Source organism: Podarcis muralis, chromosome 17 (assembly GCF_964188315.1).
Source record: "Podarcis muralis chromosome 17, rPodMur119.hap1.1, whole genome shotgun sequence".
Classification (NCBI taxonomy): Eukaryota; Metazoa; Chordata; class Lepidosauria; order Squamata; family Lacertidae; genus Podarcis; species Podarcis muralis.
Genome location: NC_135671.1, coordinates 37,179,669 through 37,192,902, shown reverse-complemented (window position 1 = coordinate 37,192,902; position 13,234 = coordinate 37,179,669). Strand labels below are relative to the sequence as shown.

At 45.6% G+C, this 13,234-nt stretch overlaps 1 protein-coding gene and 1 long non-coding RNA gene across 3 annotated transcripts in view; one reads left to right on the top strand and one right to left on the bottom strand.

Moving 5' to 3' along the window:
- Window positions 1-6,404: 6,404 nt before the first annotated feature.
- On the bottom strand, window positions 6,405-8,826 carry LOC114587331 (uncharacterized). Its single transcript, XR_003704273.2, has 2 exons — window positions 8,523-8,826; window positions 6,405-6,839 (listed from the first exon to the last, which is right to left on the bottom strand). It is a non-coding gene; the product is annotated as an uncharacterized LOC114587331 (long non-coding RNA).
- A 479-nt stretch (window positions 8,827-9,305) lies between these two features.
- PHF8 (PHD finger protein 8) overlaps window positions 9,306-13,234 on the top strand; it is a 26,606-nt gene continuing 22,677 nt past the window's right edge. For both annotated transcript variants that reach the window (XM_028711365.2, XM_028711364.2), the window contains exons 1-2: window positions 9,306-9,986; window positions 11,888-11,973. In XM_028711365.2, coding sequence (XP_028567198.2) covers window positions 9,889-9,986; window positions 11,888-11,973 — 184 coding nt within the window. In that variant the 5' untranslated portion in view covers window positions 9,306-9,888. The remainder of the gene's footprint in view (window positions 9,987-11,887; window positions 11,974-13,234) is intronic.

The following is a 13,234-nucleotide window of genomic DNA, read 5'->3' as shown; positions in this document are numbered from 1 at the left end:
GGAAAACATTGCAAAATGCAATTCTGGCCCTCCTGAAGATCTGGGTGGATAGTTCTTCTGATGCCTGGGTATCCCTGACTTGCAGTGGCTCTGGAAGGATCTTTCTTAGCATCCCTATCTGGAAATGCCTGGGACCCCACCTCCTGCATACAAAGCATGCACTCTGAAACAGAGCTATAGCCCTACCCCAATGTGCACTTACTAGGGAGTTAGACTATGGAAGCACTCCACTTCCTTCAAAGTGAACTTACTTAGGGTCAAACTCCATTCCTCATGATCAGGAGAAAACAAAAGGGCCTAAACCTAGATAACCCCAATTGCAGAAATTGGACACGTCTTTGCTTAGAGTGGCCATTGACACTTGGCCAAAGGAATGGATACCAATTTGCATATGCTGTGTGTAAATGCCCATATAAAAATATTAGTAGTTTGTATCCTACTAAGTCATAGTCACTAGAACCACTAACAAGCTGAATATATATTACCCTGAGTATGACTGATGTGTTAGGTCACCCTATAATTCTACATGGGAATATTATACATCTCACTGTAGCGGGGAAGACTGTGGCCTGGGTGGTTGTGCTTAGTCTGCTGCCAAGGTGCTATCTGTTGATGGGCAACTTCAGTGCCCCTGCTCTTCCTTCAGTATCTTTCAGCCAGACCTGGAATGCCCGGCCATTCAAATAGAGGACACCTTCATACAGAGAACTGTCACCAGTCCACATCTTAAGCCTCTGATAGTCCTGAAAATTGATGACTGTCTTCTGTAAAATAGGACACCTGAGCATCTTATATTTGCTCTTCTGCTAATGAGTGAATGTGATGCCATTTCCTCTTTCATCCCGGCCTTTTCCACATTCTGAATGATCTAAGTAGGATCCGTTTGTTTTTATATTTAGGTTACTTTCTAAAAAATGCCAAATTAAAAGACAGTTTTATACAGTACGTATTTTGTTCCTTATGGCAAGGAGTGCTAGGATGGGAAGCATCCATGTAATCCACCTTGTCTTAGACACACACCAGTGATGCATCAGAGGAGCACTTTGCGCTTCACTTAGTTCTTAAGGGGGAGAGATAGATGAAGAGAGAGAGAGAGAGAGGTTGCATTGGAAGTAAGCAGGGACACCGCAGGGGCTTGAACCCCGTCCTGGAAACCAGGAGCGCCAACCACCAGCGTCTTTTGCTTTTTTTGGGCCAATGCAACAAGGTGAAAAGCAAAACCTGAGAGAACACTCTGAATACAGAATGTTCTCTCAGGAAAAAAGAAAACCCTTAAGAATTATGAAGCTGCAGACAGAACACAATCGAGGTTTTATCCCTTGCCATTAGCAAGGGATATTCACCTAGATGTGTTTACGTCACAGAGTGCCATGTTGACTGCCATTCATTTGCAGGGCAGAACAGAGAGACTGGTTCCAGTCTTCAAACTCTGCATTTATGCTCACCTTTTTGTTAGTCCCTCCGAAGTGTGAATTCATGGGCCTGGAAGTTCCTTCTGCTGGTCTGTGAAAAGCAATCTGGACTCATTACTTTGTCCCCGGCCCTTTCCTGCCAATTCCAGAGAAATGTTTTTGGAACACAGCTGTTCTGACTGACCTGACTTCTGCAGGAAGAGCTGGCTTCCCCTGAGTGTGGTGGGCTCTTGGGCAGAACTGTGAAGAGATCAAGCGGGGGGAAATGGAGAAGCCAGCCCAAAAGGATTGTACTGAAAAAGATCACTGAATTGTGGAGTGTGAAGTTCACTTGCCGTTAAGTTCCCTGAAGGCTTGCAAAATTCTATTTCTTGCGTCCCTGAGATGCACCTGGAAGAGACTAGGGTCTTCAGCAGCCCTCCCCTCCAGACACAGGAGCAAAAACAGCCGGTTACCTAAAGCAGCGCAGTCAAGACGCAGGTGTCTCTCAATCCTGCACTGCAGATGTTCACCTGATGGATCAAAAGCTCTGACACTGCCTTTTGTCAATGGAGCAGATCTGCTTCCGGCACAGGTAGCTCTGTGAGGTCTGTAAAAATAAGAGCTGGAACAAAACAAGACTGGCTGTCCCACCAAAAGATGTACCTTATTGTGTGGTGATGGCACAGGAAAGGGCCTCCCCTGCAGTGGTGTCCCGACAAGAGAAGTCCCTCCAGGTAGAAGCACGGAGAGCGACCACATTCGGCTTTCGAGTTCACAGCTCTTCTGAAACAGGGATTGAATAACCAACGTTGCTCAATACAAGCTCTTTGGAATAGTTAGTTTGCATATTTGATGTATGATTCCATTTAGAGCCTACCTTTTCTCCAACAGGCTCAGGGTGCTTGCATGGTCCCCTTCACTGCGACCTGAAAGAATCTTTGTACAAGAGTTACAGGCAGAACACAACCGAGATTTTCCCCTCAGCCAAGCACAAAATACTCACCTAGTTGACCTTCAGCCGGAAGACACACAACTGCATTGCTGCTATACTTTGGATGGAGCATTTAGAGATCACTTGTTAGTTATTAGTGCCTATCGCCACCTCTGATAATTCAAATGTTTTATCACTAGAAGCTATGATTGCAGTTGAAGGTAACCAAGTGAGAGGTTACAGGCAAAGGAAGCAGTTTGCTACACCAGGTTTTAAATATATTGCCTTAGGAACAGATGAACTGGTGAGGATCCAAAATTTAGTATTTGTAGGAAACCCAGCAACTATCAACCCTATCGTGCAAGTTTTCACCAAAAAGTCAGCAATAGAATTTGGGTCAAATTAAATTTCTAATAAAGTCTTCAGCATTTATGGATATGTTCCCTGCATTCAACAGACTGCATCTCACCGGTACCCCAGGCAAAGAAAATAGGGAGCTACATGCCTCCTTTATTTACAGGATTGAAGGGTACAGATCTCTATTCCAAAACGTTTCACAAATGTGGGTTATTATGATTTTGTGTGGCCCCGCTCTGGTCATTAGTGGAACAATCAGCCACCCCCTTATGTATGAGTAAAAATGGCCAGAGAGCAGGGATTCATAAGATTTCAAATATTTTCTCAGTCATTTCAGGCTTCCCATTAACAGACAACATTTTCTGCCCTTTATGTACAGGAAAAAATGGTCACGGCTCATCCTTCCTAATTGTGAATATGTTTGTTCTTAAACGTTTGCTGGACTTTTTTTGCTTAAAAAATGGCTGGCAAAATGGTGAAAACCTCTACTCACCCCAGTGCCTCTACCAGGCTGCCTCTACCATTGCCATCAGTAGATTGGACCTCAAAATGCCTTATTTGCTTTTTCACACTGAAATCAGCAAGGCAATTGCTACAGACAAAGGAAGCAGTTTGATGCATCAGCTTTTAAAATGGGTATTCCAAATGGGTATTCTACCTTAGGAACAGAAGTACTGGCGAGGATGCAAAATGCTGGCATGTTTGGAACCTTTTAGATTTATACACACCTGAAGGAACCAAAACTCAACAATATTTTGGTGGCCCTCTTCTGAAGTAAATACAATTTGTTTGGCTTCAGATGCCCAATGCCACAACTTTCAAGCCTGCTGCTCAAGAGGGCTCGTTATTCTACTCCTTGGAAGCCACAATATACATAAAATTAAGTTCTGCCCATTAGCAAAGGAGCTTACCTATAGTCCCCTAGAAGCTATCACAATATGGCTGCAAAGCATTTTTGTCAACAAGGCAATCTGAGCTAAAATGACATTAAATGGAACTGTGTTGTCTTCTGCGCCTCTGCTTTGCTCTTTATCGCATGCACAGCTTTCTTTCCCTCTGGATCCCCCTGGATCCCCTTAGATCCCCCTACCCTTCTCACTTCTAAGTCTTACCTGTCTTAAAATCTTACCCATCTTGGTTTTTCCAACTTCTGGAGCGAGGTTCTGGAGCGAGTGGTTGCAGACCAGATCCAGGTGCTCTTGGAAGAAGCTGAATTTCTGGGTCCATTTCCATCAGGGTTTAGGCCTGCTTTTGGCCCGGAAACGGCCTTGGTCGCCCTGCACCTGTCGAGAGACAAGGGAAGGCGCTCAGTGACCCCCAGTGCCCTCCATCAGCTTCAGCTGGTGGCCCAGTTGCGCCCCTCTCTGGAAAGGGGTAGCCTGACTCCTGCTGTCTCTGCTCTGGGAACCCGTTCTTGGGTCGTTCTTGTTTTGATTTGGTGTAGTTGATATTTTATGTGAGCCGCCCTTAGACCTTCGGGTATAGGGCGGCATAGAAATTCAATAAATAATAACAGTAATGATAATAATCACTTGGGCAACAGAAATGCCAGCCTTCTTTTTATGAAATGGCTTCTCCAGTTGCCTTTTAAAAGAAAAGCCTTCTATTTTCTGCAATTATTCTTCACTCTGCTTGAAGCAGGCTTCATCTCCACCCACCCTTTCCTCTGCTCCTTTGTACATCCAAAGATTTGTTGGGTGAAAGAAAAATAAACTTGATTTCGCCCGTCGTGTTCCTTCATGTGTCTTTGTTTTCCCTTGGCTTTTCTTGATTCTCTTTAAAATCTTCATCTTGGTGTTTTCTATGAGTTTTCAGTTTAAATTTTTATTGGCTAAGCTTTCTTTTGGGGGCTTTCTCAAAGTCCAGAATTTACCCTCCCTGTTTTACTATGATTAATTCTTTGTTGGTCTTCTTATTTTCTTTCAGTTTCCTTTAAATTTAAAATGTATTGCGTCTCCTAACACTTTTTAGGGAGTTACTGAATCTATTTAGCTTCTGTCTGTCTGTCTATCTTTCTATCATCTACAAGCAACATTTAAAACTGCCAACTACGGAGATCACAAGTGAACATTTGTTGTACTGTACCTCTTTTTAAAGTTGTAAATGACAACTTCAGCTCTGACCAGTGAGAGGGTTAAAACCAGTATTGTTACCAGGGACAGTCTCACTCACTAGATTCTGGCTCGCTCCTTCCACCACCTGTCAGTCACAAGGGCACATAAAATAGTCCCTTGGCGCATTAATACAGTGGATACCAATGGGTTTGTTTTCAACATGGGATCACTGCGCATGGGTGAGAAATTAGTACCGGTCCCTCTCCCTAGTAACAGGGTTGCTGGGGGGCCATCTTGAACAAAATATGGGGGGCGGGCAGGCGGTAAGCCCTGTCCTACATAGTCACATGACACGCCACACACAATTAAATGGTGATGGCCATCAACAGTTTGGGGGGGTTCATGGCCCCCTCAATTTTTTTGGGGGGGGTATGGGCTTAAGAGGAGTTAGCTCCTAAGCTAGGGTGAAGGAGGTGAGGACAGGTGACCCCACCTAGGCCTGAAATCACCCCCCCCAACCAGGCCTCAAAACTGTCCAAAATTCCTTTTCTCTCTTCTAAAAAAATCCAAAACAGCTTTTCTCTGCTCTTCTCTGCTTTTCTCACAAGATGCATAGGAAAAATATTATTCTTTTATCAGTACGAGAAGGCTTCAAAAAGCTAATGAATAGGCTCTGTTCAAAGCAGGCCTGAGAAACGAATCTTATCTCATTCAGTTGCAACATCTTTGGACATGCTGAACCGCTCTAATTCCCCTTTCCTGGTAAGGGTGCCAAGAGTCCACAATAGTCCCAAAGACAGGAGCTTTCTGTTCATGCTCAGGAACCTCAACATGGGGCAGGACTCTGAAGAGGAGGAGAAAGCGGAGGGAACTGGAAGGGGAATATATGCTCTGTGCAAATGACTGTGAACTCGTGCTTGTTTGTGAATCTATCACACTTGCTCCTTCTACCAGTTCATGGATGGTAGAAATAAAGCATTTTCTCCGAAACTATTCCTTGAGTGTCTGTTGACTCCCATTTTCCCTTTCCCGGGCGCAATATTTTTCCCCATCCGAGGGCAAAGCCTCATAAGGCTACAATCTGTCTGTCTGTCTGTCTATCTATCTATCTATCTATCTATCTATCTATCTATCTATCTATCTATCTATCATCTATATCTATCTATCTATCTATCTATCTATCTATCTATCTATCTATCTATCTATCTATCTATCTATCTATCATCTATCTATCTATCTATCTATCATCTATCTATCTATCTATCTATCATCTATCTATCTATCTATCTATCTATCAGCAACATTTAAAATTGTCTACTATTGAGATCACAAGTGAAAATTTGTTGTATCTTGTAGCCTTATGAGGCTTTGGATGTTTTGCTTGCTGTTTAAAAATAGGAGCCTGCCAAAAAGAAAGAAAAAAGGCAAATCTTGCTATATAAATAGGGTTTCAAGACCACACCATCCGTTTTGGCTCCTCTGTCGCTTGACCCCCCTCCTCTTCCTCACTGCCAGCTGTTAGCTGCTTTCTCCCTGGTGGCAAGAGAGACAGAGAGATGCAGCAATGGGGATGGGGAACCTGGCTCTCTCCCGGTGCTGCAAGGACTACAACTCCCACTAGCCCTAACCCTCGGCCATGCACTGTATACCGTAATTGATTAATCAATATGGTGAGCCGGCTCAAATATATTTAATCAGTTAACACATACAGACTAAAATGTAAAGCACACTGGATAGTTTATTAAAGCACCAGATTCTATGTACTTTGTCTTATATCAAGGCAGTCCCAGGCTTGCCTGCTTCTCAGCACCCAAAATCTATCAATGTCCAAGAGTATCCAAGAGTAGAGAGTTCCCCGCTGGCTCCAGAACACAAAGCAGCATCTTGGCTCTAAGGATGGCATGTTCAGGGCCTCCTCTGACATCAGTAGCCCATGGGCAAGTCCAGAGTCCAGCCAAGACTATGGGGAAGCTTCCTGTTGCAACCATCTGTCAAGCCACAGGAGGCCCAAAGAGGTCCATCGTTTCCACCACCAAGGAGAGATGCTCCAGGAAGGAGCTGATGGACACACACAGAATCCGGGCTTCATCCGCTCTCCATCGACTGCAAAGAAATAATATATATATATATTGTGCAGACTGGAACATAAAATGTCAACACTTGCACTACACTACACTTAACAGTCCAATGAACATGCCACTCCTTCTGCCAATATCCTCATTCTATTCCAGTCCTTGAGCTTCCCTTTTACTCTTGGGCAGACACTGGGCAACTGGTCCAATAGATTTGGATGCCAGAAGATAATACTGTTTCACTTAATTATTATTATAGCACTACCTGAATGCAAAGTACAGAACAGAGAGGAAGGGAGGAATTATTTTTATTATCCTCCTCCTCCATATAGTATCATCAGCTTGTATAGCACTTTACAGAAAATATGAGGGGATAGCTCTCTGCCCTGACAGGCTTACAGTTTAAAATTTGGCTAAACAAGGGAAGGAGAGGGACATGGGGGCAGGCGAAGGAGGCGATGATTTGACTGACAAGTGCTGAGGTTTAGTTAGAGGCCTGGCTGCTGCCTCTAACTACATCTCCTGGTAGACGGCTCCCCAAATCAACAAAGACTGTGGAAACTTCACACTGGACTTCAAGCATCTGGCATTGTGTGCCTCCCAATTCTTCCTCCAGACTCTGGGTCCTTGGTTTCCAAATGAGATGCAAAAGCTGCTCTCATCAGAAAAGAGATTTGGGGAGCCATGTCATCAGCTGGTGTTGGTCCACTGTGCTTCATTAAGTCCAGGGTCAACACAGCCGTCTACCAGGAGATTTTGGAGCACTTCATGCTTCCTTCCGCAGACGAGCTTTATGGGGATGCTGACTTCATTTTCCAGCAGGACTTTGGCACCTGCCCACACTGCCAAAAGTACCAAAACCTGGTTCAACGCCCATGGGATTACTGTGCTTGATTAGCCAGCAAACCCGCCTGATCTGAACCCCATAGAGAATCTATGGGGCATTGCCAAGAGAAAGATGAGAGACATGAGACTGAGCAATGCAGAAGAGCTGAAGGCTGCTATTGAAGCATCCTGGTCTTCCATAACACCTCAGCAGTGCCACAGGCTGATAGCATTCATGCCATGCCGCATTGAGGCAGTAATTGATGCAAAAGGGGCCCAAACCAAGTACTGAGTACATATGCATGCTTCTACTTCTCAGAGGTCCAATATTGCTCTATTTGCAATCCTTGTTTTGCTGATTTCATTTAATATTCTAATTTTCTGAGATTGTTAATTTGGAGTTTTTATCAGCTGTAAGCAATGATCATCACAATTATAACAAATAAAGGCTTGACATATCTCGCTTTGCATGTCATGAGTCTATCTCATATTAGTTTCACCTTTTAAGTTGAATTACTGAAATAAATGAACTTTTCCACGATATGCTAATTTTTCGAGTTGCACCTGTAGAGTCCCGTTTATGTATCATTTATTTTATAAGATTTACACACTGCTTCACTGTGAAAAGCAAAAAACCCTCAAAGCTGTTTACAAAAAGATGTATCAATAAAAACGAAAAAAATCGCCACCCTACTTTGAAACATGCATATACATATTAATAGCGTTTTGCCTTTCCTCAGTTCAAACCACGCTCAAGGCATCTAAAAACGTACAACACAGGAAAAGTAGTCGTATACAGTAGATAAAAGCCTTGAAAAGAATCCACCACCAAACTGAATAATTTCCACACAAGTCACATGGTGTGAAATAAAGATGCAACAAAACCCACATCAAGAATCCCCGCAACGAAACTCAGCAAGCAACGCGAGCACGAAAGTCAAAATACTGAAACAGATTCGCATTGCCTCGACTTTCTAAGCATCTGGGTAGGTTTGCTTAAGCAACGAGCTCCTTAGCAGGAGCTGAGAAAAGCAGAGCAAAAGCTCCCGCTGGATCTCATGAGGCGGGGAGTTCCGCAGTTCCCCGGCGCGGCGCTAAAGAGCCGAACGGGGATCTGCGGTGCTTTGCTCTGCCCGTCGCCTTTGCTCCTCTCGCGAGGGACGGGAATGGCATCTATCCCGCCTTTCAGACGTGGAACGGCAGGGGCGCAGCTCTACCCCTTCGTATCTCTACGACGCAGGCCTCTCTTCCGTCCCTTCCCAAGATGGCTTCCCAAGCGTCCCGCGCTGCGCCTCCCCTAAGATGGCCGCCGGCGCCTCCTCGAGTCTCTCCCTCCCCCTCCCCCCCGTGGTTTTGAATAAACTTTATTGAGGAGCCGGAGCGAGAGCAGGATCCCGGGCCTGGCCGAGGCCTCTAGAGTCGCCGAGAAGCAGCGCAGCCGCTTGGGCGCGAGAAGGCCTCGATCCCCGCCGTGGAGTTAGGCGCTCCTGCCCGGAAGGGAGAAAGAAGCCCGGGACGGGGCGTGCGAGTCCGCGGTGCTTGGCCTCCGCTGCGGGCCCGGGGCGAGGCGTCTCTGGCCGCGACGAGGGAAGCCCCTCCGGACAAGGCTCCTCCCGGGAGTCGAGGGGAGCCTGGCTGGGAAGTGGGGGGCATTTGGGGGGGGGGGGCTGATCCAGAGAGGCGCGAGAGGAGCAGGACCCGAAGGTCGCCCGGGAGAGCGCGATGTCCCTCAGCGCCTTTGTCAGCTGGGAATCTCCTGCGGGGAGAAACTGAGGCAGCGGACAAGTTTGGGGTGCAGCAGATGCGAGGGGGATCCCGCCCCCCGAAAAAATAAACCTGGGAAGTTTATCCCAGGAAGGCGAGGAGGGTCTCCCCCCCCCAAGTAGGGGGGAAGTGGGTGCAAACTTGGGGAGGCTGCCTTGGGGGGCTTCGGATGATCAGCAGCAGCCCATGAAACTTCAGGTCGAAACTTTGGGGTTCAAGAGACCGCCTGCAGCCAAGCCCTGCTGTTTTGGGGGAGGAAGAGGACGCCACGGACGGACATCATCGCAAGGACCCCACGTTTTGCAAGGAAGTTGGTTCTTGGGGAGTTGGAGTGGGTAAGGGGGATGAAATAATTTAGCCCCCGCTCAGCCGGGGCCAGACTGGCTCTCCTGCAGACCTCAGCATGACCACGTCCTTCAACTTGCCATAGCGGACGCTTGGACGTCGCTTGGTTCCTGGAGGGTCTTCCTTCGCTTGAACTTGGCTCCGCCATGGCCTCTGTCCCTGTGTATTGTCTCTGCCGCCTGCCCTACGATGTCACCCGCTTCATGATCGAGTGCGACGTTTGCCAGGACTGGTTCCACGGCAGGTGAGAAGAAGGCGGCACTGGGTGGGAACTGACATTTGGAGGTAGCGGCTCCAAAGCCCCCTGTTTCTTTAAATCCAGGGTATGTCTGCTCTTGGAGGTGCTGCCTTTAATTGGGGGCCTTCATGAGGAGTATGGGTAGAATGCCAGTAATTCTCAAAGGGCTAGTTGCTCTCAGAATCGCCTTGCTGGATCAGGCCAAGATTTAAAGCTTGTTTCCTAAAAGTGGCCAGTTTGAGACCTCTTGAAGGCAGGAAGGGTCTTCCTCTGTTGCTTGTCCTCATCATCTGGTGTTTAGGGTTGATCTGCCTTTGTGCATGGACGCTTCTGGATGTTTGCCAGAAATCGATTGGGGGACCGTGACATTCATCCGTAGAAACAGGAGTTGACCAGCAGACTTCATGTTTATACCTGCCAAACAGTTGACATGCCTTAAGTCATGGATGGGGAAACTAGCTCTTCAGGTGTCATCAACCCCAGGAAGTGTGGCTGGTGGCCAGGAATGATAGGAGTTCCCCGTCCCCCATCCCTGCCCTAAGCTCTTACAGTGCCAGTTGGTGAGGAGGCTTAAAATAAGGTAGCCATTCCCCCAAACAGGTAAACAGTGTGCTTAAATCAGACCATACTGGTATTAAGGGATCTCAGATCACACTGGCTGTTAAGGGATCTGAAGTTATAGAAGTGCAGGATCTGAAGTTATAGAAGTACAGCAAAAATTTAAGAAGCTGTTTTCTATTTAAGAACCTCTTTTCTATTGTGCTGTTTCAACCCCACGCAGCTTCTTTTTGCACTTGCATGTAGTGCAGTCATGTTTCATGGAAGATGTGAGCATAGAACTGCTTTCTATTGTGCCATATTTATTTATTTTATTTTTATTGCAGTTGTTTATATCCCACCATTCAGGCTACAGATCCTACCAAGGTGGCCTTCAAGTACATATTTTAAAAATTAAAAAAAAATAGTAACATATCAAAAACACGCTAGGGTCTTTTCTACATGATGGTTGTTGGTAGTTCATCCAGGGGTGGCCCATCTGGGGCATGTCCTGAGGTGAACTTCACCTGCCTCCTTGCACTCCTGGAATTCCTCTCATATGGTTGATGGTGGAGTACTCTGTTTTTTGCCAAACTGTCAGACACCCATCACCAACAGTCGTATCTGGATTAAATTTCAGATTGTTCCTTCATTTAGCCAGCGTTTTTTTTCAACTGGTAGCAACTGCATGCAGAGCCTCTCACACAGCCATTTCTTACTCCCTTGTAGGACGTTAATAGGTGAAGATCCCTTCACTACCAGGTCGCAGGATGGAACGGACAGACAGTTGATTAAAAAATGAGCAACTAGGTGCAACTTCTTAAACAAAGAGTGTGGACGTTGGAACGTGGGGTGTTTATCTTCTAAGGAGTATTTGGCTGCAATTCCATCAGGTCCTCAGGACATGCTGGTTTAGAATAGAAAGGGTTGCCTTAAACTGGAAAGGACCTGTCTAGCCAAGTGAAGTGTCCTATGTATCTTTGAGGTCTCTGGCAGATGACTGTCCCATTCCTCTTGCATGCCCTTGAACTGGAGATATTGTATATACAAACTAGGCGCTCTGACTTAGGGTTCAGTTCCTGTATTTCAGAGTTAGAAGAAACAGTCTCTGGGCTTGTACAGGGTGGTCATCTAGGGCTGGGTGGTTGTAGACTTTGGGGATATTGCTTCTTTTGGAGCAAGTGGAGAACCTGTGACCTTCCAATTGTGGTTGGACTCCAGCTCCATCAGCCTCAGCCAGTATGGCCAATGGTCAGGGATCATGGGAGTTGTAGTCTAATGACAGCTGGAGGCCACAGTCTTCCCATACCTGTTTTAGTGGTTATTGTCTGTTTTTTGGAGAGATATGTGACTGACTTTCTCTCTTCAAGCTGTGTTGGAGTAGAAGAGGATGCAGCAGCCGACATTGACTTGTATCACTGCCCTAACTGCCAACTTCTTCATGGACCATCTGTCAGTAAGTTATGGGCCTGCTGTGATTTTTCAGTGGGATGAAGACTTAATAGGATATAATTGTATACTAATTCCTGCATGGATGCTGTCTCATCACAAATCACAAAATCTGGTGTATTGATCCAATCCCTATGAATGAGAGCTTCTCTTTTTTTAAAAGTGCTACTCCTTGTGGTTCGAGAGAGAAATTCTGTAATATAAAAACACAATGTGTCTGCTAAAGGATGCAAGAACAGAGATCGGGGAAAGCTTTTGTGGCTTTGCACAGTGCCTCAGGGACTCCTGTCCCAAATTTCCCGCCTCCCTTGCAGCTTTGCTGTTTTCAGTTATCCAGTATTCAATCCAGTGCTTTTTGACTAATAGTCAGGACTTAATTTTTCAGAACTGAGTACATAAAAATTCTGTACTGAGGCAAGATGGTTCTGCAACCCTTACAAGTTATGCAGATGCGTATTGTTCATCTCAATTGGCACAGTCTGTTTGCGTTTTGACTGTTTTACATCATTCCAGTTTATGCAGATTTGCATAAACTGTTTGCATTGTTCCACTATTTCACAGAGTTTGTTTTTTAAAGTAATGTACAGTATTTGTTAGTTTAGAAGAGGGGTAAGTACCTCAGTCCAAACCTCTGGAAAGTTTATTCACCTACTCTTCTGGCTTCTGTAATTTCAGCAGGTATTGCCCACACAGTTTCAAGCCAATCTTTTGCAACCACCAGGAGTGGAAATTTGGGTTGCTTGTTTGTTTTGTTTTGTTTTGTTTTGTTTTGTTTGTTTGTTTTTGAATGAAGGCTGAGAGTTGTAGGAAACTGAATTTTGTCCAATATCTCATTCAGTTCTTCTCCTGTGCTTTAGAACATTGTGGTGTATCATCCCTGCTGATGTTGGCATATATCCATGTTTAATCATTGTGGAGATAAGGGAGTTCCAACAGCAGTGCAGAGTTTTTAGAAACTTATGCTTTGCAAGTTCTCTCCTATATGCAGCTATTAAAGAAAGATACAGTGTTGAAAAATGGACTGTCCCTGGTCTAGCCCAATAGCTGACCCACAATTTAGGGTCTTAGGATGACGCCTTTAGCTGGAGGTTTCCGCAGGGTGGTGTTTGCCAAACCTGATATACTTTCTAACACTCTGCTATGGCCATTCTTTGTTTAGCACAGACCTACTCATGTGTAGGCCCTTGACTACAGGGGTGTGTGTGTGTGTGTGTGTGTGTGTGTTTTGTTTGTTTGTAACCTCCTCATCAGCAGTATTCTCTTAGCTC